We start from the raw sequence: 23518 nt of genomic DNA on the forward strand, positions 1-23518 counted from the left end.
TTACCACTTTAAGAGAGTTTCTCCGGACAGAAATAGAGCAAGCAGAGAGTGCCACTGCCCAGTGTGTTAGCCTACAGTGTCATAATACAGAATGATGAACGTGCAACTCAGCACTGGCTGCTGCCTGCTTTTGCTAGAATAATATCAAACTTGAAAGACAAAAAACTTCCCTTCTGAAAATTACTTTTCTCCACTAGTGTAAAAAAAGCCAAAGAAAGTAAGTCTGTCAAAAGGCCTAAATTACAATAAATAGAAAATTGTTCAAGGGACAAAGCAAACATTTGTCATTCACATTTGTTAAAAATGAGAGCTCTAGCATTAGCCTTTGATAATAATATATATTTAATTAAAATGTGTAACGTTACATATAATCCAATTTATGTTTACTGACGCCCCCTAGTGGAACAACGAGAGAATCAGAATAACCAACTCCTGTGCTTATAATATTAAAGACAAAACATGCTGAAAAATAAGTCTACTTGACAACAAATTAATTGTCACCTCTCAACTTTATTGTAGTTTGTGACAAAGAGAATACAAAAGCACAGACAACACACAGTATCATAAAACTGAATATAAATTGTTGAAAAGGTACTAAAACAAAAAATATGATGCAAGGCAGTTTAATCAAAAAATAAATAATGTATAAAGCTTATCTATTAAAAACCTTTTGCATATACTTGAAAAAAGAAAGAAATCCTTACACGTACAAGTCTGCTTCATAAGAGATTGTAAATTGCAGACTTACAGGTAAATAACGAACCAAGACAGACATTAGATATGGTAACAGCAACAACAAAAATACACAATAATATAATGCCAACTGCATCATTTAGCACCATGTAAATGTGTGCACAACCCCCAACAAATCTGTTAAAGCATAAACACAGTCAATGCTAATGTCAAACAACAAATATCGGCAGTAGTTTTAGTTGCAGTAAAGCAGAAAAAATGCATGTGCATGTGTGACCCCAATGAGACAGAGACGTCAGAACACAACAGCTAAAACACAACTCACAAAATAAAAGGCCTCTGGTGTGAAAAGGGAGCGTCACCTCGATCTTCATTTCAGTTAAAACTCTGCATTAAGCACTGAATTGAAATGCACTTTAAACTAAAAAGTGCATTCATTCATGGTGCTCTTCGTATCTCTGGGGCCGCAGAAGGACGCTCTGGTAGGTTTTGATGCAGGAGAAGGCTGTCGGTGGAATGAGGCGGCGGTCGATCAGGTTGAACTCCAGGTGAACAGACAGCAGCAGGGAGTCCTCGCGGGCAGTAGTGTCACACAATGAGTTCATAGTGATGTAGCTACAGGGAGAAGATCAGGTTAAAACCGACCGCAGACAGACAGAGATATAGACAGACAGACAGACAGACAGACTCACTAACCTGATGTAGTTGTGGTTCAGCCTCAGATGCTGCAGGGCCTTTAGCTGTAGAATGCCTCGTGGGATTGATCGGAGCTGGTTATGGTCCAACAGAAGTTCAGTCAGTGAGTTGTACAGACCCAGGAACGACACTTCATTTATCCCGTCTTCACGCAGGCGGTTGTACGACAGCTGCAGGGAGTCCAGACCAGGTCGCAGGTGGCCGAACACGTAGCCAGGGATGCGCTCGATTTGGTTATGATGTAAGATCAGCTGCCGCAGACCAACCGGCAGGAAAGAGGGAACGTGAACCAGCTTGTTGTGAGAAAGGTCCAAATACTCCAGCTTTCTGTGGATAAAGATGAAGTGACACTAATAGTTTATAATTAAAATTTAAAGCTGTTGTCTAATTTTAGCAAAAATCTTTTGTGAAAATAAATAAAAGCAAAATAATATATATATATATATATATATATATATATATATATATATATATATATATATATATATATATATGTGTGTGTGCGTATATTACAATTTGGCATATTAAGTAATTGTTTTATTGTCCCTCCCAAATGACCATTCAAAGGTTTGGGGCCAATCAGCCATATTTTTTAAAGAAATAAATAATTTAATTCAGCAGTGATGCATGACATTGATCAAAAGGAAGAATTAAGGAATACATATATTTTTAATTGAATAAAAACTGTTATTTCACAATATGTTTATGCATTTTTGATTAAATAAATGCAGACATGGTCAATTTAAAAGAGACATCTTTCAAAATCATAAGAAAAAAATTCTAAATATTTTAATGTGGCAGGGACAATGAAAAATATATAGAATTATAATGTACAATTATATGACTTAGAAGCATGTATGCTTAGAAGTATGTACACAAATTATCACATGCTACGCTTGAAATTTGTAGTTTTCAATTAGTCTTCGTAGTGAATGTGAATTCACCAAGTACAACATGTTCCCTCCACTTCCTTGTTGATTAATCAGTCAATCAGAATTAAGGCCTAACTTTTCAGGAAATGTCAGTTTTAGGTATACGATCACAGTTAAGTGCTTCTACACACTTGTTAATCAGCTATCATTTTCCTCCAATTTTAGGAATGAATAATGAGCAGTAATGTATATCCAGGAACATGTCTTACTCAGACCCTAGTGGTCATACAACTGATCTGTGTTTTTATTCACCATATAATTACAGCAACTGTCCACAAGATGGCACCTAACAGCAAAGGAAGGCAGAGAAGTGCACTCTGAACTCACAGCAAGTGTATCCATGCTCTTGGATGAATGCGGTCCTCTCTGATCCGGTTATGGCTGAGGTTCAGGACTCTCAGGTTTGTGGTCTTGTTGAGGAGCCCTGAATGGATCACCTCTATCTTGTTGTCAGACAGGTGTAGCTCCTGAAAAAGTTACAAATCAACAACAATCCATTATCTACCGCACTGCACGAGCAACCCGATACTGTATCAAATGCCACCAAACTAAAATCTAGTGCACAATTCACACAGACGTAACTGACCTGTACTGAAATAGGCAGACCAGAGGGAATAGCCCTGAACTTATTGTCATCCAGCCTGAGGTAAATCAGCCTCCGGAGAGGCTTGAAGGCCAGAGGAGAGACATTTCCATCATGGAAATAATTATCCTCTAACTCAAGTGTCAGCAGCTGAGACAGACCTGAGGAAAAAAATAACATTAGATTGCATAATCTAATGCTTAGGCAATCTATATGCATGTATTCAGAAGCTTCATAGAGGTCTCGGTTGTTACATTTACACTAGGTCTGCACAATTATCATATGATGATCATATTTTCTAATCCCGATTACAATTACGGATGCCACAATTATGTAATCGTACAAAGTCCACTTATGATATCCTGTGTGCTTGAGTGTTTTTTCCCTTCCTACAGGTTATCTTCATTTTAGTTTTAGTATAACATTATAATACTATTTATAGTTTTGCTTATTTTTCAAAGAATAAACCAATTCAGTGCATAATTGACATTTGATGCTTAATACCATAGAAAAGTGTGGGAGTGTTTTCAGTTTATATTCATGTAAAAATGATATATACTTCTCTCAGTGTAAATATTGTGATAATCGCAATTAATTATCACAATTACAATTTCAAGGGATTAATCGACAAAGACTTTTGAATATTAAATGTTTTTGAAAGAAATCTCTCGTGTTAAAAAAACCTGCATTTATATGATCACAAATACATCAAAATACACTTAATCTAATTGCTATCTTGGAGAAGCATTAAAAAGATAGTACACTATAATAAATGATGATTAAAAATCTGACTGTCATTTTAAAATTCCCAGATTAACCCCTAACATGAATCTTTTAACGGAGCAGATTGTTAAATATTGACTTCATACGGACAGTTTGACTGTGGTTTTGTGTTTACCCTGAAAGCTGTGGGGAGTGAGACCACTGAGCTTATTATCGTTGATCTTCAGCTCCACCAGCGACGGAGGGAGAGCCGGCACTTTGGTGAAGTTGTTTCCATCAATGTTCAACCTCCTGAGCTTCGTCAAGTTCTGCAACAGGCCGAGAAGATACTCATGACGCTGTCAAAGCCAGACTGGAAATATTTCAAAGCTTGCTGCAAGTCACAGAAGCAGAAGTTACACAACGCAGATGCTAAGAGTTCAGCTGGCGCGAGGAACAGACGTTTCTTGATCATGCTACCGTGCTCAGGTAAACACTGAGATACGGCGAACATGTGAAAAAAAATCACTATTCTGCTGCGTGTCATATATGTGTCACCCGTAAAACCTGTGCTTGGCGCCCGGTGGATGTGTCACACGGGTGAGAAAAAGGTAAAAAATGATTGTGCTTCTTTTTAGGGGGTGATATCTATTGACCGAAAATTCTCATGTTCACTGCAGCATCCTGGTGAGAATTGTCTCGGTGATGTCAGACCTGACATCTTGCGAAAACTCGTCATCTACTTGCTAAATATCAAGCTTGCACTGTACCGCACCATAAGGCCTGATAATTCACCATTGTAGCAGATAACGGATCACAAAGCAAGTCTCTATTTTTGCAGATCTGATCATCGTTAGAGTCTAAGGAAATATCACGATGATTGGCACGCGATCCGAATGGAATGAGAAAACAAACAGCATGTGTTACGTGTCAGTACGCTTGCTAATGTAATAAGGTTTCTTTGACTTTTTCTTACCCGAAACACATCCGGTCCTAAAGAGAAATCATCCAGCTTGTTCTTGCTGAGGTCGAGCCACTCCAGGTTGGGAAGACCTGCCAGAGCATGCGACGGGATCTTGCTGATTTTGTTATCTGCAAAATACCAAGAGTCATTTTTCACCTGTTTCTGTATCCATACAGAAAATCATCATACATAATAGGACACTGCCAGATTATGTTACAGTAAAAACACGTATTGAGAACATCTGTCGAACTTTAATAAAAGACACCTATTTCCAGACTCTAAACCCCTCTTTAATTATTATTTTTTTATTTTAGTTTAAGTTTGTGTACAAAAAGCAACACTGACATCTCACACAAATACTGAATTAATATATGCACATACACTATTGTTGCAAAGTTTGGGCTTGGTAAGATGTTTAATGTTTTTGAAATTGGTATCTTATGCTCATCATAATTTATTTGATAAAAAATAGAGTAAAACAAACCATGATATAGTTATATAAATTACATAATTTTTTATATATTTTCAAATGTAATACATGGTGTTTCAGGATTCTTTCATGAATATAAAGATGAAAAAAACTATTAATTTAAAATACTACTACTAATAAATATCTTTTGTAAAAAACTAAAAGTTCTTAATTATCACTTTTGATCAATTTAATGCATCCTTGCTGTATTTAGTAATTTCTTAAAAAAGTTCTGCAGAGTTCATTTGCAAAAACAGATAACTCAAAAATTTTAACAAATGATCAAAAATGTATGCTTTTTCATTTTACATTCCAATCAATTTCATGTTTTGACTAGGTAAAAACCTGACAAAATAACACAATAAAATGAAATAAAAGCATAATAACATAACAAAAACATTAAATATCTGTTTTTACCAAATAAACTCTTCAAATGAACACCTAAAACTGTATGGCAACAGTATTTATATACAGTATGCCAATTAGGTAAATAAATACAATAAGGTAAATTAATACAATTAATTCAAAGCATGTTCTATAAAAAAATAGGGTCACACTTTATATTAGGTGGTCTTAACTACTATGTACTTATTAGAAATCAATAATAAAGTACAATGTACGTATTATGTTCACATTGTATTGCAAAACACTTTCTGCTTTTCATGTGGGATATGGGTAAAATTAGACACAGGTTTGGTGGTATGGAATGAGTCAACAGTGAAATTATAAATGTAATTGCAGAAATTAATTACAGATGTAATTACATATTGGTATTTTTAAAAATAGAAGTACAATGTAAAAAACATGCATGTACACATTAAGTGCACTGTATCAAATTATTAATTTAAATGTAAGTAGATATCAGTTAAGGCCACCTAATATAAAGTGGAACCAAAAGTAGATATAACTACATGTTATGTTACACAGTTGTTTTTCTGAACTTATTGTAAGCATGTTCAGATATTATTTTTATTTTAAAAAGAGACAAAAAAAGCATTGTATAATTCACAGTGTATAATCTGTCCTCATGAGCATGGTGAACCGCTCTCATCTCACCTGCTAGAAAGAGACTCCTGACCCCTGCATCTTTGATGATGGGCATTTGGGTAAGGCGAGTGTTTCCACAAGCAATAAGAGACTCTGAAAGCAGGCAGCCTGCTGGGAGAGACTCCATGTGAACAGAGGTGCTGAAGATTGGACGGCCAATACCTCGATCCACCGGTCGCCCACTGGGAGCTGGCAGTGGCCTTCCAGTGGGCAGGATCACAGATTTTCTTGTAGGAAGAGCAAAGGCTGGCTGTGCTCGTGGTATGGCCGGTTTGAATGTGGGAGGTAGTACTCGTCTTTCGACTGCTACAGGGCGAACAGCAGATCTGAACACTGGAAAGCTGCGGTTATCATCGTCATCATCGTCACTGTCGCTGTCGTCCTCTAGATAGTCGTCATCATCGTGATCATCATAATCGAAAGGGACTGGTCTCATGAACCGTGGTACTGTGGGTATTACAGGAGTCTTAGGTGGTTTTCCTGGATCCAGACTCACAATCACCTCCTGGTTTTTCTTCACTTGCTTCTTTGGGACATTTGAGGGTGGCTAAATAAAAAAAAACATAAGCGTTTAACAACAATTAAATATTAGAACGCTTAAAATTTGCCTAAAGTGGTTTGCTATTTCTAGCTGGTTTGTTCTGCTTAAAATAAAAGTTCTTTAAGGTTCTTTAAGTTCATTAATGGTTCCAAACTGTATAAATATATTGGCGTTAATGTAATTATAAAATGATTATACATTTTTATTTTCACACAGAAAAAATGGCCCTTTTAAAAAATGTTGAGGAACCAAAATACTACTATGACTTTGCTGTGAAAACTCGGTTTATTATTTAAAGGGATAGTTCACACGTAAATTAAAATTCTATCATTAATTAATCATCCTCATGTTGTTATAGATCTGTAATGCCTTCGGGTTTCAAATCGGTTTATCTTCAGACAATTTAAGACATTTTTGATGAAATCCTAAATTTCTAAACCCTGCACAAAAAGCAAAGCAACTATTGCATTCAAGGCCCAAAATGGTAGTAAGGACATTTTTAAAGTAGTCATCAGTGGTTGTGCCTTAATTTTATGAGGCCACGAGAATATTTTTTGTGTGCAATGAAAGAAAAAACGCAATTTGTGTTTCAAAGATGAACAAAGGTCTTACAGGTTTGGAACGCCATGAGGGCGAGTAATTAATGACAGAATTTAAATATTTGGGGTGAAGTTGTTTCATCTGGCAACAACAGAAGACTAGCTGAGCACAAGCACAGAGGAGACTCAAACAGACTTTGATTTAAAGCAATTCGAACCAAAAACACATTTAAATTAAAAGAAGTATAATAATGAGGGAAAAGTCTGTATGAAATATAAGAAGTATACTGCATATTCTCATGCACATATACATACTTCTTTTGCTGGAGCGATCACCAACTTGTTCTTCTTTGGTTTCACCTCCAGAACCTCCATCCCCACAGGTGGTTTTCCATTTCCTGTCAGTCTGTTTTTCGAGCTTTTTTTCCCCACAGACGTTGGACTGGCCTTACTGGCCACAGACTTCAGGGTGGGTGAAGCTAGACATGGTGTGGCAAACAGAAAATCAGTACCCACCACCAAGCATCCCACTCCCTGATGGCACCTTTCCCAGCACTGCATTGCACCACACTAGGAGCCAATGTTTTACGTAATTCTCAGCCTGCATCACCACAGGGATGCCCACCGTTCTCTTTAGCTCTTACTACAAATCGTTCATCCAATTACTATATCAGTGTAAACCCCAGAAGAAAAAAAAAAAAGCAAGAATGGAACATGCGCTAGATCAAATGTTTGGTGTCAGCAGGGTTACATTAATAACTTAGCAAGAGCACATAATAGTTAAATAGTTTGAAAGTGGCAGTAAAGACACTTATAATGCTACTGAATATATCACTTTTTTTATTATTAAATGCTGTTCTTTTGAGCTTTATATTCATCAAAAGAGAAGAGATGGTCGTTCCCAAACCTCTGGCCGTGCAGGGGATGGTTCGGCAGCTTGCGGTTCCATCTTTACACTGGCACACACTGCAAGGCTCTGGAGACCAGACAGCCCCCTCAAACAGAGAAATCCCATTCACCAAGCACTGGCTGCTACGCCCTGGCATACATCCACATACACACAAAATTTCAGAATTCAGCACAAGTAATCGGACACTTAATCCACACTTAAAACACAAGAATGACACTGCATTAGATAACAAGTACCTATAATATAATATAATATAATATAATAAAACATTTAATTTAAAATATTAAAAAAATAATACATGTAAAAAAAAAAAACAATTTATTTTTAGTGTATGATGTCAGTTTCGTTCTATTTTAAAATGGTGTAAAAATAATGGTGTTAAAATGTTTGTAAATTGTTTGTTTTCTGTTAGATTAATAATACTTGGTTTCATGTTTTCTTATGTAAAGCAAAGACATTCATACATTTAAGTTATTTTGTATTATGCAAATATTGTACAGACTTTTCATCTTCAATTCAGCGTAACCACTTATGTTCAATACATAAAACTGCACAATTAATTTTAAATATTAACATATACATTCACACATACTTCTTTTATTTTGGATGCAATTCATCGTGATTCGACAGCACTAATATATATATATATATATATATATATATATATATATATATATATATATATATATATATAAGAAAGAGAGATTACTATTTTTTGATAAAGTAAACACTTTTTTAAAACATCAACTATATAAACAATATCAATACATAAAGTTCAGAAAACCATATCTTGTTTTCTTATTATTTCTTGGCTCAAATAAGAAATGCTATAAGCATTGCTCACCTGGAAGGAAAGGGTTATCAGACTCAGGTGCATCCTCAGTGGCTAAGAATCGTCTGGAGCTCCTCTGTCTCTCTCTTCTTCCCTTTTCCCATTTTCCCTCAGCCGCTAAAAGCGCTAAACACAGAAACAGACACAAAGCTAAAGAATTGTACATTGTTAATGCGTGCTGGAGTCAGCTCAGGTACAATCTGCCAGAGACAGCTGTCTCAATGACTCTGAGGGCTGCACCGTCTGAAAGGCCAGTTATATTCTGCCTCTGGAAATCATGTTCAACCCATCACCCATCCCTCTGAGGGAAAAAAAAAAGAAAACAAAATGCAAAGGTGAGAGCAGAGAGTGAGGAGGAAGGAATGGAACGGAAGCAGGGGAGTGAGAGGGAAAAAATAAAATCAAAACAGTTTCAACAAAGCTCCTCTTTCACTCGCCCTGAAGACCCACCAACCGCCTCTCCTTTCCCTCTCAACGAACGCCCGTCGGTCCTGAGAGAAAAACAAACTATTAGAGCGTCCTCAAGGGGGAAAAAAACTTATCTTTTACATGATTTAATGTTCTGACGTCAACGGATGCACTTCCGGTGTGTGGGATTTCAGATTAATGTGTTGATGAATAAAACATAGCTTGAAGTCTCTCCTAAAACGCTCATTATTGTTTGTGCTTCACTGCTAGTGCACGTTTGATGGAAGGGCAGAGAAAACATCGGTCTGTAGGGAGCCTGTTGATATGAAAGGTAGCTTTGTTTGTCCAAGAGCCAACAGCACCACAGTCCTGAGAAATTCTTCAAGTTCCACTGCCTTTTGCAACCTTGCTTGACCATGCGGCCCCTTTCTGTCCAGTGTGGCCATTTCAGTCCATATTAGCACTGTTGCTATGACAACCACTTCATTAAATAACATTACAGAGAATTTATGCTATGTCCTATCTGCGCCTTTTTGTTATTGACAAAACTAAAATGATCTCAATGCAGCATGCAACATTTTTGGAAAATGATTCTAGGCTATTGTAGGTTGTGAGAGTCTCAGGTCTTTATATTCTGAATCACTAAATATAGTTTGGGTCTGTCCAGCTAGGCAAAAATCACAAGGATAATCATTAAATGCAAACTAACCTGAAATGATTGGGGAAAAGTTACTTTTAAATAATCTGTAACAACTGTAAACCTCCTTCAGAAATTATTATTATAATATGTTGGTTGTGCTGCTTAATATAAAAAATATATATATAATATAATATAAAATATTAAGCAGCACAACCAACATATATATGTTTATTTGGAATAGAAATATTTACTGCCATACTTTACTATATGTTTACTGAATAAGTAGTTTAAAGTATTTTAAATTAAATACTTAAAAAAGGAATTAAAGTTTAAAAACCATAAACTTTTGAAAAGTAGTGTATATTAATCTGCATTTAAATACAAATCACATAAATGTAAAAGTAAACGGATTAAAATTAATATAATAATTAAGAAATATTCCAAAATGATAATCAAAATAACCAATAGCATGACTGTATTACATAATGCTTTATCATTTAAATCTCTCCTTCAGAATATCCATTAAACACAAAATATTTATGTGTACTTTTACATGCTAAAATGTTGAATGAAATGAGAATATATATTTGCAAACATTTCACTAATGAACCTTAATCAATGAATTATGCGTAAATTACAGGGTATAACCTGCGAAGCATATAAACCTCTTCAAATATATCATAATAAAGGCTTTTCAGAATATGGACCTTAATCAGTGCAAGGAAATGTGGTCAGCTATAGCAGCATTAGAACACAAAGCTTGTTTTGTGTATAGAAAATGTGTTTTTTAGTGCAGGCAGGACAAATAAGTAATTTAGTTCTACTTAATTCTGTTTGCATCTCCTACACTTCAGTTTGTAATAGCCTTTCTTTGTTTGTGCTTCCCACTCAGTAAATTATTAAGCAATTAGATGTAATACTCCTCCACAAGACATGCCCAGAGCTTCCTGCCTTTCATTCAAAAATAAAAACTCTGAATGTTCAAGAAGACAAACAATCATTTTAAACAGGTAAACACGCCACCCACATCTTCCTGACTTCGGGTTTACCTCGTACACCTGCTCAGACTCCGACCAAGAAACAGATTAGACCAGATATAAATGTCACGAACAAATAACGCAGAAATCGTTTTAGCAACATCCTCCGCTTTTGGAACGAGACTTTATGTGAAGACGCTTCCAAAAATACAGTTTGATATACAACTGAAGTAAGCCGACCTCAGACAGCAAACAGTCTAGTGCGTTCAGTTTCTTCATGACAACTTGAGAATCAGTGTTTACTTTTTCCTAGAATTCCTTATCCGTCCACACACACACACACGGCTGGAGCCAAGCCTGTCGAGAACATGATAAATCTACCGCCCCAGACTGTTTAGAAAACGTGAGCGACTCTAGATAGACAGAATGACAGATAGACAGAACAATAAAATGATAGGAAAGACTTAACGATAAATGACAGAACAAAAGAACGATAGATACAGCGACGGGCAGAATGATAGAAATCGACTCCTGCAAAGAAATGCATCTCTTCTGTTTATCTCTTCTCTGGCGGTGTGCATTTGGGAACAGATTGCTTTTCTTGACTCATTAAAAAGCCGCCTACCACAAGATACTTCAGTCCTCTAACAACAGTGATTACTGTCTGTATATTTTTAGTGCTTAGAGGGAGATCTGACCCCAAGATTATGGTGCAGATTACAGCGATGCAATATACCCAACATTTTTGCTGTCCTTCTTTCTCGCTGCCAGCATCCGTAATGGATCTCTTTGTTAGGCTTTGGATAAATCCTATTGCTCATTGCCACAAAAGCAGTGCTATATCTAATGTTTCTACGCCGGAGCATGGATTTGACACACATCTAGAGGCTTGTATCTTCTTTTTTTATCAAATTTTATCTAACATTTAAAAAATCGATTAATTGATCAATTACCTTTCAATGCACAGTAAAATATATATTTCAAATAAATAACACCAATTGCTTTGTTTTAACATTTATTGACTAACAGCTCGCCTCTTCCTATGTTGCGAAAAATCTGCTGCACAAAAACAGATTCAGAATGAATCTTTCAAAATGAATAAAAACTTGCAAACTCAGAATATGATGCAATCATGCAATAATAAAATATGTTAATAATTCAATTTCCATTACTTTTGGTGTCAAATTTTTTTACACATGCCTAAATTCTTTTTTATTAATATTAAAAACATACAAGCAAGCCCAGGGAGAGAAAAAAGTAACGCAAAAGTAATGTAACACATTACTTTCCATAAAAAGCAGCTGAGCAATGCAGTGAACTACTTTTTTAGAGTAACTCATTGTAAAGCATTACTTTTAAAAGTAACGTTCCGCATGTAAGGATGCATGTATGAACTAATTAGCAGTAACAAAAAAAATTACTTAATATTGTTTTGGTGGAAATTGTGGATAATATTTCAATATTTTGTTTTGTCATAGAGCAAAAGTCCTTATAAACGAAGGATCGCGTTCATCTTAAAGGATGACATATAGACCGATCTTACCTCACTATCTGTGCTAAGCCACAAGCCAAAGATTATATGATGTGAACTCGTATAAATTACTGAAGACCCATAGAACATAAATGATCAGTAAAAGTTTTGCATTGCATACGGAGGACTAACATGACCTGTGACTCAGCGCTGAATATTCAGCATTCATTACGAAGCCTTTTGGCCCAATAACACGAGTGGCCTTTGTTTTGATGTACACTCGCCCTCTGGTGGAGAAACACATGTGAGGAACGCTCGTCATCGCCATTCAAGACTACGTCATGAAGCTTTATCCAATCAGCGCGCAGCTCAGCGCAACCTGCGAACCAATCAGCGCTCACGTCAACAGGAACTGCAACAATGGAGGCGAGCATGAAGCCCGTGGGTGTATGACAGCATGTCAACAGCGAATCAAGTGCAAACACCCCAAAAACATAATGCGCGCTTTCTGAACGGACAGTTAACTGTTTTACGTGTGAAATCGACAAAATGGCTTCGTGGTCGGAGAAAATGCTACAACTCCTGCGTCGAATGAATAACTTTCATTTACCAGGTGGGGAAATATTAAAAGAACCATATGACAGAGCAATCCATATGCATGTGATACAGCAGGAATACATGTGTCATATATAGGTCAATGAAAGCTTAATCGGTCTTTAAAATTTTGATTCAACTCGTGCTAACAAATGTATAATTACGAACATGTTTTCAGTATATGAATTAAAACGTGTAACTAGTATTCTTGGTATCCAACACTCATGTTAACTTTATAAATAAGTCAAGAAAACCTCAAAAGCAATATTTGTAAATATTGTAAATAATAATTAATGTACATTTGTTGCCTTACATTTTTATAAATATACTGTATTTGTGTATGTACTATACACACACACACACACTGTAATATACATGTACAATTCATATACAAATGCATCCATTTCTTCATTAGCATCAATGCATTCTTTTACACCAGGTTCTAGTTTAGAGAGCTGTCTACGTTTTGAGGTGGCTGGAGAACAGGTTGGATGGATTTCCCCAAAAGTAGCATCAATTCTTGGTCGTTTTCCTGTTGTCTTCAGACCATATGGGAGCACTATAACCTTCAGCTCCGGTCTTGACACTTTTGAGAGCAGATCAGTGGCCGTGGATGAGGTCTTGCAGGAGCTGAGAAGAGATGCAACGTTCACCTGTCTCATAGGCTGGAGAGATGAGGTGAGACAGCTCCTGTACATGCTAGATAATTGACCTTCCAATGTCAAAAATAATAAGCAATATTATATTTTATTAATGGGGATTATTTGCTCTGCGCACATTATCCACTCTAACCCAATCCTATAAAACAACACATCGTGCCATTAGTTTGCATTAACTTTAAAAAAACGAAACGTAATAATTTATTACAGGGTCATTGGTCAGAGATGTGATTAGAATGATCATAAATATGGATGTATGATTGTTTCCTACAAATAATTTATGAAATGTTTATATGCACAAAATGTTTTCCTAAAATGCATCCTACATTGCAGTGTTACTTTAGTGTACTTGATAAACTATTATGGTTTTTATTCATATTTTGATTCATATGTTTTTTAATTACAATTTTTCCATTTTCATTTTAGTTTAGTCGTTGTTGTGTCGTTTTTTATTTTATAAACGTCTACATAGTTTTTTTAATACATTTTTATTTCAGTTTTAGTTAAGTACATTGCCCTGGATACTATCTGAAATAATGATTTTTATATTTTATAATAATATTGATTAACGCTGTCAAACAATTAATTGTGATTAATTGCATTATCTACATTATATGTTTTTAATATATTACATGTGTGTGTGTATATATATATATATATATTGGAATTTGGGATCAAATCATACATGCTTTTTATATATAAGGCATTTGTTCCATAATTATAGTTTTTTTTATTTTCAGCAATATGCTGTGATGCCCAGGTATTGCGACCCACCACTGATGTATATGGAGAGAGCAGCAACAAGTATGTTAATGAAATCTTAATTTCATGCTGCTATTTTGTCACAGAGAATGACTGTTTCTAAATAATGGTCAAACTCAGGTCTGTTTGGAGTGAAACGGTACGGAGTCCACGTCAATGGCTACACTCGGGATTCAAGTGGCAACCTCAATATGTGGCTGGCACGACGATCTCTGACCAAACAGACATATCCAGGAAGACTTGACAACATGGTAATTTATTAATAAACTAATTCATCAGCTCATTGCAAGTAGTGTCACACCACAGGTTGAATCATAATGTTAATTTTAACACTTAAATCTATGACTCCTTCATATCACTTGCCATCAACACTCTTTGCACTTCAGTACAGTCTAGGATTCATCCAGTTATGCTAGTACTACGTTTGTACTGCTATCATTTATTTAGATAACTTATTTTTTACATAATTCATTCATGTACTCACAACACTTACAAAACTTTTGTATTTTATTCTGCCTTTGTGTTCCCAAGACAAACTTTAATTGTACTTCTGATGTACCCTGTTTATATGAAAATTAACAAAAAAAAAACGTCTTTTGAGGAAGTTTGATCATTTAAATATGCACTTCTGTTGAAAAGTTTGGGGTGAGTAAGATTTGTATTCATTACTACTTTTATTCAACAAGGACATATTAAGCTATTTAATGTGACAGTAATGACATTTATAATGTTAGATAATTTCTGTTTTCTGATCCTATCATGACTTTTACAAAACATAACAGTTTTCAAAAAATCTTGTGCACCAAATGAACATATTTGAATGATTTGACACTGAAGACTAGAGTAATGGCTTCAGAAAATCCAGGCTTACCAACGCAGTAAAAACTTACATTTTAAAATATAATAAAGTACAAAATAGTTCTAATATATTTTACAGGTGAAAGACTGACATCATGACAGAAATGTGGCAAATCAGAAAAGTAGAGGCTACTTTAAAAATAAGTAAAAAAGAAAACTGATCCCAAACATTTAAACAGTAGTGTATAAAGTGATTAATAAAAAAAATATATGGTTATACCTTTCACATGTCTGCTATAAATTAGTACAGTGTGCTTTTAAAGATGACACAACACTGACTAAAAACCACAAATCTCCCATTTTGATGTAATGGGGTCTTAAAAGGATCTGATTTAACACTCAGGCGGCTGGAGGACTGGCAGCAGGCTGTAGTGTAATGCATACCTTGGTAAAAGAGTGTGAAGAGGAAGCCTGCATCCCTCCAGGCCTGGCAGAGCAAGCTCGTCCTGTGGGAACTGTGAGGTGCTTAATCCTTTTTTTCTATACCACTATTTAGGTCAGGTCATTACAGATAATTAACAGCCTATTACGAAGCACAGAAGCAAATGCTACCTGCCAAATTTTAAGATTTTAAGACGGGTGTTCGTTTTTCTCCATTCAAAACCCCAGATACCTGGGTACATATAAACTCTCTCAACTCTCCTGCAAGAAAGATTGATTAATACAGCACAAATGCCAGAAATAGCTTCCAGCTGGCAGGTTTCCAGAGAATATTCTGTGTGCACGAATGAAGATGACCAGAATTCAAGTCTCATACAGGCTCAGAAGGCGTCAATGTGATCAAAGACATGGATGCCTGTCACGGGCAGCGTTTCTGCCTAGAAACTGTTTACTAAGTTTAGCTAAATTGAAAGGCATTCTGCAATCTTCAATCTATGCCTCCCTCTGTCTCTTTTCTCTGTAGCTACACCTACGAAGATGACGAAGGAATATTTCCTGAGTGCCAGTTTGTCTTTGATTTGGAGCTGCCTCTCAATTTTCAGCCTCACATTGGAGACGGAGAAGTGCAAGCATTTTACTACTACCCGATCGAGAAGGTGAAGGCATCCCGTTGATTTTAGGTTTGAAGGCTATGCGATGCAGTTCGCATGAAAGTAGCTGTGATGAACACATTTGCTTGTGCTTCGACATGCAGATAAAAGTGTCTGAGCATTGAAAACGGTACTTTGCTCTTAGGCAGCTTTGCGAAATATGCAGTTTCCTAGACTAAGGGGTAACAAATTTGATCATTTGTTGATTTCAGGTGAAAGATCTCTTGGTCAGTGAGGAGTTCAAGCCAAACTGTGCCATGGTAGTTCTGGACTTCCTCATCAGACATGCCATCATTGAGCCAGACTCAGGTTTGTACCACACTGGATGGGAGAATTTGATCGGCTTTTCATTTAAAGTACATGTTAACTTGAGAAAGGCTCTGATTGCTGTTTTTCTCTCCTTTCAGAGCCCTATTATCACGAATTTGTGGCTGGATTGCACAGATCACTGTAAAAACTGACCGACTGTGTTAAGACTTCTGTCAACCTGCAACAGTGTGGTATTTTAGTTATCTACCTCCGCTTTTAAATCCTAACATCGTCAGCATGTGTACTTGTTTACTGAAGACCACATTTAGCCGGTTTAGCAAACGTTTAGCAAACATAACCCGGAGAAGAGACACCGAATAAAGACCCAAGCAAAGTTACCCTATAAGAATTTATTTTTTCAATACATTTCAAATGAGTCTGTGGAAATCCAAAGATGCACTGGTATACAAAAGATAATTGATGCATCAAAGGCTCTTTTTTTTCTTACAATGAAATGCAGAATCTCTTCTAAGAAATTGCTTGCATTTAATAATATGGCATTAAACAGCTCTCTCAATCACATTTTCGCTACTTTTTTCCTTCTTTATTTCTTTTAAAACTTTAAAATTCTAAGATACTAGAATTTGTAAAATTCGCAAAAATGATATAGTATAAGCCAGTAGAATTTCACAAAAAAAATTAAAAGAAAAACATACAGTACAGGAGAAAAAGAGGGGAATAGTAAAAAGAAAACAAATGGAGGGAGTTTCTTATTTATACAGTGACACCAAATATTTCCGCACACCGAATAAAAGCCTGTCATGCAGGCAAAGAGGAATACGGGCAAAAATAATGTTACTGTCACCTTTTTGTTAAACTTATATATATATTGTCAAAATCGAACAGTGTCTGACAGTCAACGTACAGAGCAGAGGTCTGCTTTGAGCTCCACGAGGGCTGATTAACCCAAAGTTTTTTTGTTTTTTTTAAATTACAATACATGAGCAAGCACATAAAATACTCACAAAAAAGGTGAATTAGTATGATAGTTGCTTAATGCATCTTGCTTTGAGTTTTATAGGCAAATGGCAAAAAAGTACAAGATATATTTAAATCTTATTGGAATAAAGAATTGTAAGACTACCACTACTTTCAGCTATTTTAAACCAGTGACTAAACCGCCAATTTTGCGACAGGACAGGAGGGCACAGAGGAACCAGTTGCGTTAACCAACAGTATTAGCGTGTTAATGTAAGAAAAAGATCATTAAACAAAAATGTAGGCATGAATGTTTTTACATAAGACGGCACTGGGTTCCTGGGAGGTTTATAAAGGGGATCACGGGAGTCAATGTCTTGATCCAAAAAACACCTCCCTGCTTGACATGTAGCATACATGATGTAGGGTACTAACTAATGCCTTTTACACCCTGAATAATGCACTTAGTGCCAAAAAAGGAATCTTTTTAGACCAAGTCGTTTGTTTCTGTTCTTGCTAACAGTGTTGACCTTCTAAGCAGAAGATGTGGTATGGGCCAAGAATACATCGCATATAATCCCACCCCAAAAGCAATCAGTGATAGTGAGCCACTGTGAAACCACGTCAATCTTTACCCTACATATACACTATCCTTATGCTCGCGATCAGTCTTAAGGTCAACTAATCTTGATTTTAAAGAGGACTGATGGCCATAAACATGTTTAAGTCCCTTTTTGCCGGTGCAGTTGTCCCTACAATCTTCTGTAGTTTCCTTTGGCCTGAATTGAAAATGACCCTCCCCGAGTACATAACACTAGGGGCGTTTCTTCCCTCTATTTGCGAACTTTTGTAGCTCTTTCATTTTCCTTGGCCTAGTTTGGTTACCCCTTTCCCTCCCTCGTTCTTTTTCTTTTCTTTTCCTCTCGTTCTCTATAGCAAAGCGCAGGGATTCTTCTTGCCACGTTTTTTGGCTTGGAGCGCCGCTCTTGTGGCCATTTCAAACACTTCCCTCACGCCCTCCTTAGTTTTAGCTGAACACTCAAGGTAGCCAAAGGCATTGATGCGATTAGCCATGTCTCGCCCTTCCTCTGGTTTCACTGGTTCCTGTTTAAGGGAGAAAACATGGGCTATGACATAATGCTACGAAACAGCAGTATCAGGAACTTTATGTTGTTACCATAAGAATATAGTAACTGTTTATATATATATATATATATATATATATATATATATATATATATATATATATATATATATATATATATATATATATATATGTTAGCCCACACACCTGTTTCATTTTCAGCAGCTCCCGTCGAGTGTGATCATCATTCCGTAAATCCTTTTTATTACCAACCAGAATTATTGGCACATTTGGACAGAAATGTTTTACCTCTGGCGTCCACTTTTCTGGGATATTTTCTGTGTGAATAGATTAAGGTTTTCAATAGAGTTACCTAAGGAATGTGGTCTTGCAGTATAAAATATTTAAAGGCTAAAATTAGGCCTATATATAATTAATCTTAGAGACTGGCCACTGCAGAAAAAGATTCTCTCACCCAAACTGTCAGGGCTGTCTATGGAAAAGCACATGAGGATGACATCAGTGTCTGGGTAGGACAGGGGCCTCAGCCTGTCGTAGTCCTCTTGTCCAGCTGTATCCCACAGAGCCAGTTCCACCTGCAAACAAATGGTTAACAATGTCACAAAAAATAGTTACAAAAATACAAGCAATTTTTATATATAGCTAAGTACCATTAAAAAGTTTTGGGGTCAGTAAGACATAAATGTATACATCAAAGAACATTAAATTGGTCAAAAGTAAAGACACTTATAATGTAAAAAAGCATATTATGAATGATTTATGAAGGATCTTGACACTGAAGACTAGAGGAATGACATGGAAATTAATGGACATAAATGCAATACACACACGCACAAGATTTTGAATGGTAGTGTATGTTGAATATTGTAAGTTTGGCCTTAACTCCATCAAAACATAAGCACAATGTACTAATCTCTCAAATCTGTATTTTTTACAGTAGTCTATGGAACTTTTAGACTAGCCAATGGATTTTCTGCCACATTCTACATCAGATTACAAAATGAAGCATTTGACTGGTATTGTGGAGTAAAAAAGGTTAAAATGACCTAATTTGTTGGACAACAGGTTTAAAACGTAAATATAAGGGAAGTTTAGGTATTTTAATTGAAGCATGTTTAGAATAGCTAGTTAACGGAAGGCTATCTGCAGACCAAGTGTAGTTACTGCATTCAAGTTCTCCTCGGATGCTCTTATATACTAAGTCTTGTTTCCAAGACTGAATGTAAAAACAGCATTCACACCCGCGATACTACAAAGATTTGTTGGGTGTGTCGTTCAGGCATGGCACCGAAATCTGTGTTCTGATTCAGTTCAGTACATACCGGTTACTTGGGTACCGTGCCATACTGATACTGGTTTTCGGTACCCAACCCTACTTATTGTAGTCATATTTTATTGCAAAATACCTTTGCTGCTAGTGAGGTGGGATACGGTTAAGGTTAGGGACAGGTTTAGTGGCATGGGTGAGTTTAAGGATAGGTTAAGGTGTAAGGGATGGGTCAACGGTGTAATTATATTTATAATTACAGAAATTAAAGAAGTACATATAGGTATTTTTTCAAGTATAAGTACAATGTAAAAACATGCAATGTATCAAATGATTAATTAAAATGTACGTACATGGTAATTAAGGCCACCAAATATGAAGTGGGACCGTATATTTTAACTATAATGTATTCATAAATAAATATATATATATAAATAGGCATGTTATTATGGTTGTAGTTAATCATTTCACAGATGCACACAATGCTTTCCAACATAAGCAAAGACAATTGTCAATTACTCACTGTTGACAAAAAAATAAACCCATTCATTACAAATGAACTCTACTTAAAATACAAAAAGAAATACAGGAAGCACACTATTAAGACGCTGATGAACAATCTGAGGAAGCTGTTTCAAAAGTTTAAATTGCTAGAGAAGAGACCCATGTGACTCTGGGTTTGATGTTAAGAAACACTCTTACCTGTTTGCTGTCCACCTCAATATCAGCAACATAGTTCTCGAACACTGTGGGTACGTAGACCTCAGGAAACTGGTCTTTACTGAAAACGATTAGTAAACACGTCTTTCCACATGCTCCATCCCCAACTATTACAAGCTTCTTACGAATTGCAGCCATCTGTCACATAAAATGAAAAGATCAGCCAATAATTGCAGGAGGCAGGTGGAAATTGTTCCTACGCTGGAATTGGCAACCATTATTATTATTACATAAATCAAACCTTTCTCTCTTTTTGATAAACAGAGAACTGTTTGTGTATGTCTGTCAGCCTGTTATATGCGAAAGAACAATTCTGAGATGGAAATACTACAGACATTCTTGAAAAAATATGGAAACCATGCACACAACCACCTGTGTTGCATAAAACTAAGACCACTATTCCTTATAAAAAAAATACTTCACATTTTAACATGCATTAAACACTTCCATTTAATCAACATTGTTTTGAAAGAATTCCCAAACACACACTTAGCTAAAACGTGAAACTAACGACTGGTATTAATGACGTTGCTTTTGAGAAACGCACCACAGATTGGACGAAAATGCATTTTAATTTCGGCATTTGATATTCAACAATCATCACTTTTGTCCATACAATGAAAATAATTAAAGTGAGTAAAGTTCATAAATTAAACTGGTTCAGTTAATGCTATTTATACGAGTCATATGTGGCTCCTTAAGAACAACAGTCAAAGGCAAACTTGACAAGGAAACAAAAATTATAATTTTATGCTCTACAGGTTTATTTTTTGTTGGTCTATTAGCAACTCCATCTTTATAAGAAATACATGCATTCAAATAGTCAGATTGCATTTATTTATCAACCAGTTTAATTACTGTGTATGCTGGATACTAAGAAAATATTTTCTTATGAGTGCTTTACGTTAGAAACAACCATTAAACAATTTTGATGAAAGAACTACTGACTGAAAGAGCCTTTCCTGTCTTATATTTCAAAATAAAACATTCATATTTGAGCCATTTTAATTATCTGTACACTGGGTTCTTGTGTTATTATAGCACTGCAGTATCAACCCTCCTCACACACACACACACACCTCCTAGCTGCTGTCACAACACACCGCACCCTACTCAATTCACTGATCAACGTCGGCAAAACACATATTATAGCATACACACACATTTAGAGTCACTGTGAAACAGCTGACTGCAGTCAGGTCAAAATAATGTCGCTCAAGTGGCCTTTTATAGTTTAACAACGAGTCAACCATTGATTCAGCGAGACTGAAGGCTTATAGACGCGAAAAAATAGCCGTTTCAAGGTTATGTTGTTTAAAAAAACAAAACAAACAAAAAAATTAGAGGAGGCGATTATAACAGCCGCATGTCTGCGCCAAACTGGATCAGTCCCCGGTTTACTCCCTATGCTAACTGGGACGCCTCATCTCACGCCCTAATAAGTGTAAAACGAGCACCGTTTGCCTTAGGTTCGACTGGATCCACAAAATCTATTCTAGTATTAAACTTTCCAGATCTGTTACAGTCGCGATATTGGGAGTTTCATGCAATTATAAACTCATGTTCGGCATCTTGTTGTTCGTCCGTTTCCGTCATCATCACACTTAGCCGTTTAGCACCGAGCTAGCCGCGTATAAAAGGCATCTTTTATCTCGTTGGAGTGTTTTTTTTAAACGCTAGCTTGGTGTATTGGGTCTAGACCGTATGGTAAATTAATAAACATATCGATTGTAAATACCAGATGCGTTTTAGTGTGAGTATTTACCGTTTTTGTTTTAGATGTCCTCGCTTTCTTTATCTTTTCCTGTACGACCCCAAGGCCCCGCCCCGCAGACGGTGCCACGCCGCTAAGACACGCCCATCCTCGATCGTTTCCACCAATCAGAGGCAGAAACGCTGGGGTGACGTCCTAAAGCAGCAGAACGGCAACATATTTTTTGAATGACTTCTTAGTTGAAATGGGCTTTCTTTGTCATATCTATTAATTTAAATGAACAATATAAAATATGACAGAGTCCTTATATAGTGCAAGGTATGTTAGGAGATAATACTGACGTGGGGTGCAATTTATATTCACACACACATATATTTACATGTAAAGTTTGTGTAGATGCTCTTTCATGTTCTATTTAGCCAACATTTGAAGTGGAGCAAAACCTTTCATGATATATATTTATATAGACATATATTTATATATATATATAGACATATATATATATATATATATATATATATATATATATATATATATATATATATATATATATATATATATATATATATATCTTCTACATAAAAGCAACACGTATGCATGTTTAAATGTTGTTTTATTTCAGTTTTAAAACATCATTCACCATTTTATTTTCTTAAGAAAATAGTCTTACTGATTTATATAATTAAAATTTGACTTTTTCTTATCTTCTGAGCTTAAAATGGCCAGAAAATTAAGATCCGAAGTGTCAATGTCATTTTGAAACATCTAATCTCTTTAGTTTCACCATTGTCACAATACTGTTTAAACCATTACTTTTTGGAAATTTTAGGTTAAACTCTCTACTTTCAGTTGTTGTACAGTATACTATTGTTATCTCTCTTATTCTTAGTCATACATGCTGTTAAAGGAATAGTTAACCCAAAAATGAAAAGTCATCATTTACTCACCCTCAAGTATTTCCAAACCTGTATGATTTTTTTCTTTGTTCTGCCATACACAAAAGGATGCCTTTTAATAATAAGGGGGTATTATGGAAGTCAATGGTGACCCAAAACCACATGGTTGCAAACTTTTTTCAAAATATCTTCCTTTGTGTTCAGCAGAACAAGGAAATTCACACCGGTTTGGAAATACTCGAGGGAGAGTAAATGATGACAGTTTTCATTTTGGGGTGAAC

At 35.8% G+C, this 23518-nt stretch overlaps 3 protein-coding genes across 3 annotated transcripts; 1 reads left to right on the forward strand and 2 right to left on the reverse strand.

Annotated features, from left to right (window-relative positions):
• Positions 1-504: 504 nt before the first annotated feature.
• On the reverse strand, positions 505-9602 carry si:dkey-6n6.1 (uncharacterized protein LOC100170811 homolog). The gene is made up of 10 exons (XM_043246634.1): positions 8921-9602; positions 8074-8205; positions 7482-7645; positions 6096-6633; positions 4583-4698; positions 3803-3935; positions 2908-3065; positions 2649-2788; positions 1390-1716; positions 505-1308 (listed from the first exon to the last, which is right to left on the reverse strand). The coding sequence occupies exons 1-10, from the start codon at positions 9072-9074 to the stop codon at positions 1128-1130; spliced, it is 2043 nt and encodes a 680-aa protein (XP_043102569.1). The 5' UTR covers positions 9075-9602; the 3' UTR covers positions 505-1127.
• Positions 9603-12806: 3204 nt separating this feature from the next.
• On the forward strand, positions 12807-17139 carry tpk2 (thiamin pyrophosphokinase 2). The gene is made up of 8 exons (XM_043246635.1): positions 12807-13017; positions 13438-13676; positions 14398-14461; positions 14540-14670; positions 15621-15739; positions 16182-16314; positions 16521-16617; positions 16716-17139. The coding sequence occupies exons 1-8, from the start codon at positions 12954-12956 to the stop codon at positions 16760-16762; spliced, it is 894 nt and encodes a 297-aa protein (XP_043102570.1). The 5' UTR covers positions 12807-12953; the 3' UTR covers positions 16763-17139.
• rhoaa (ras homolog gene family, member Aa) lies at positions 16953-22520 on the reverse strand. The gene is made up of 5 exons (XM_043246636.1): positions 22393-22520; positions 20610-20765; positions 19095-19215; positions 18827-18957; positions 16953-18639 (listed from the first exon to the last, which is right to left on the reverse strand). The coding sequence occupies exons 2-5, from the start codon at positions 20763-20765 to the stop codon at positions 18466-18468; spliced, it is 582 nt and encodes a 193-aa protein (XP_043102571.1). The 5' UTR covers positions 22393-22520; the 3' UTR covers positions 16953-18465.
• Between the last annotated feature and the right edge of the window lie 998 nt (positions 22521-23518).

This window comes from Puntigrus tetrazona, chromosome 8 (assembly GCF_018831695.1).
Source record: "Puntigrus tetrazona isolate hp1 chromosome 8, ASM1883169v1, whole genome shotgun sequence".
Classification (NCBI taxonomy): Eukaryota; Metazoa; Chordata; class Actinopteri; order Cypriniformes; family Cyprinidae; genus Puntigrus; species Puntigrus tetrazona.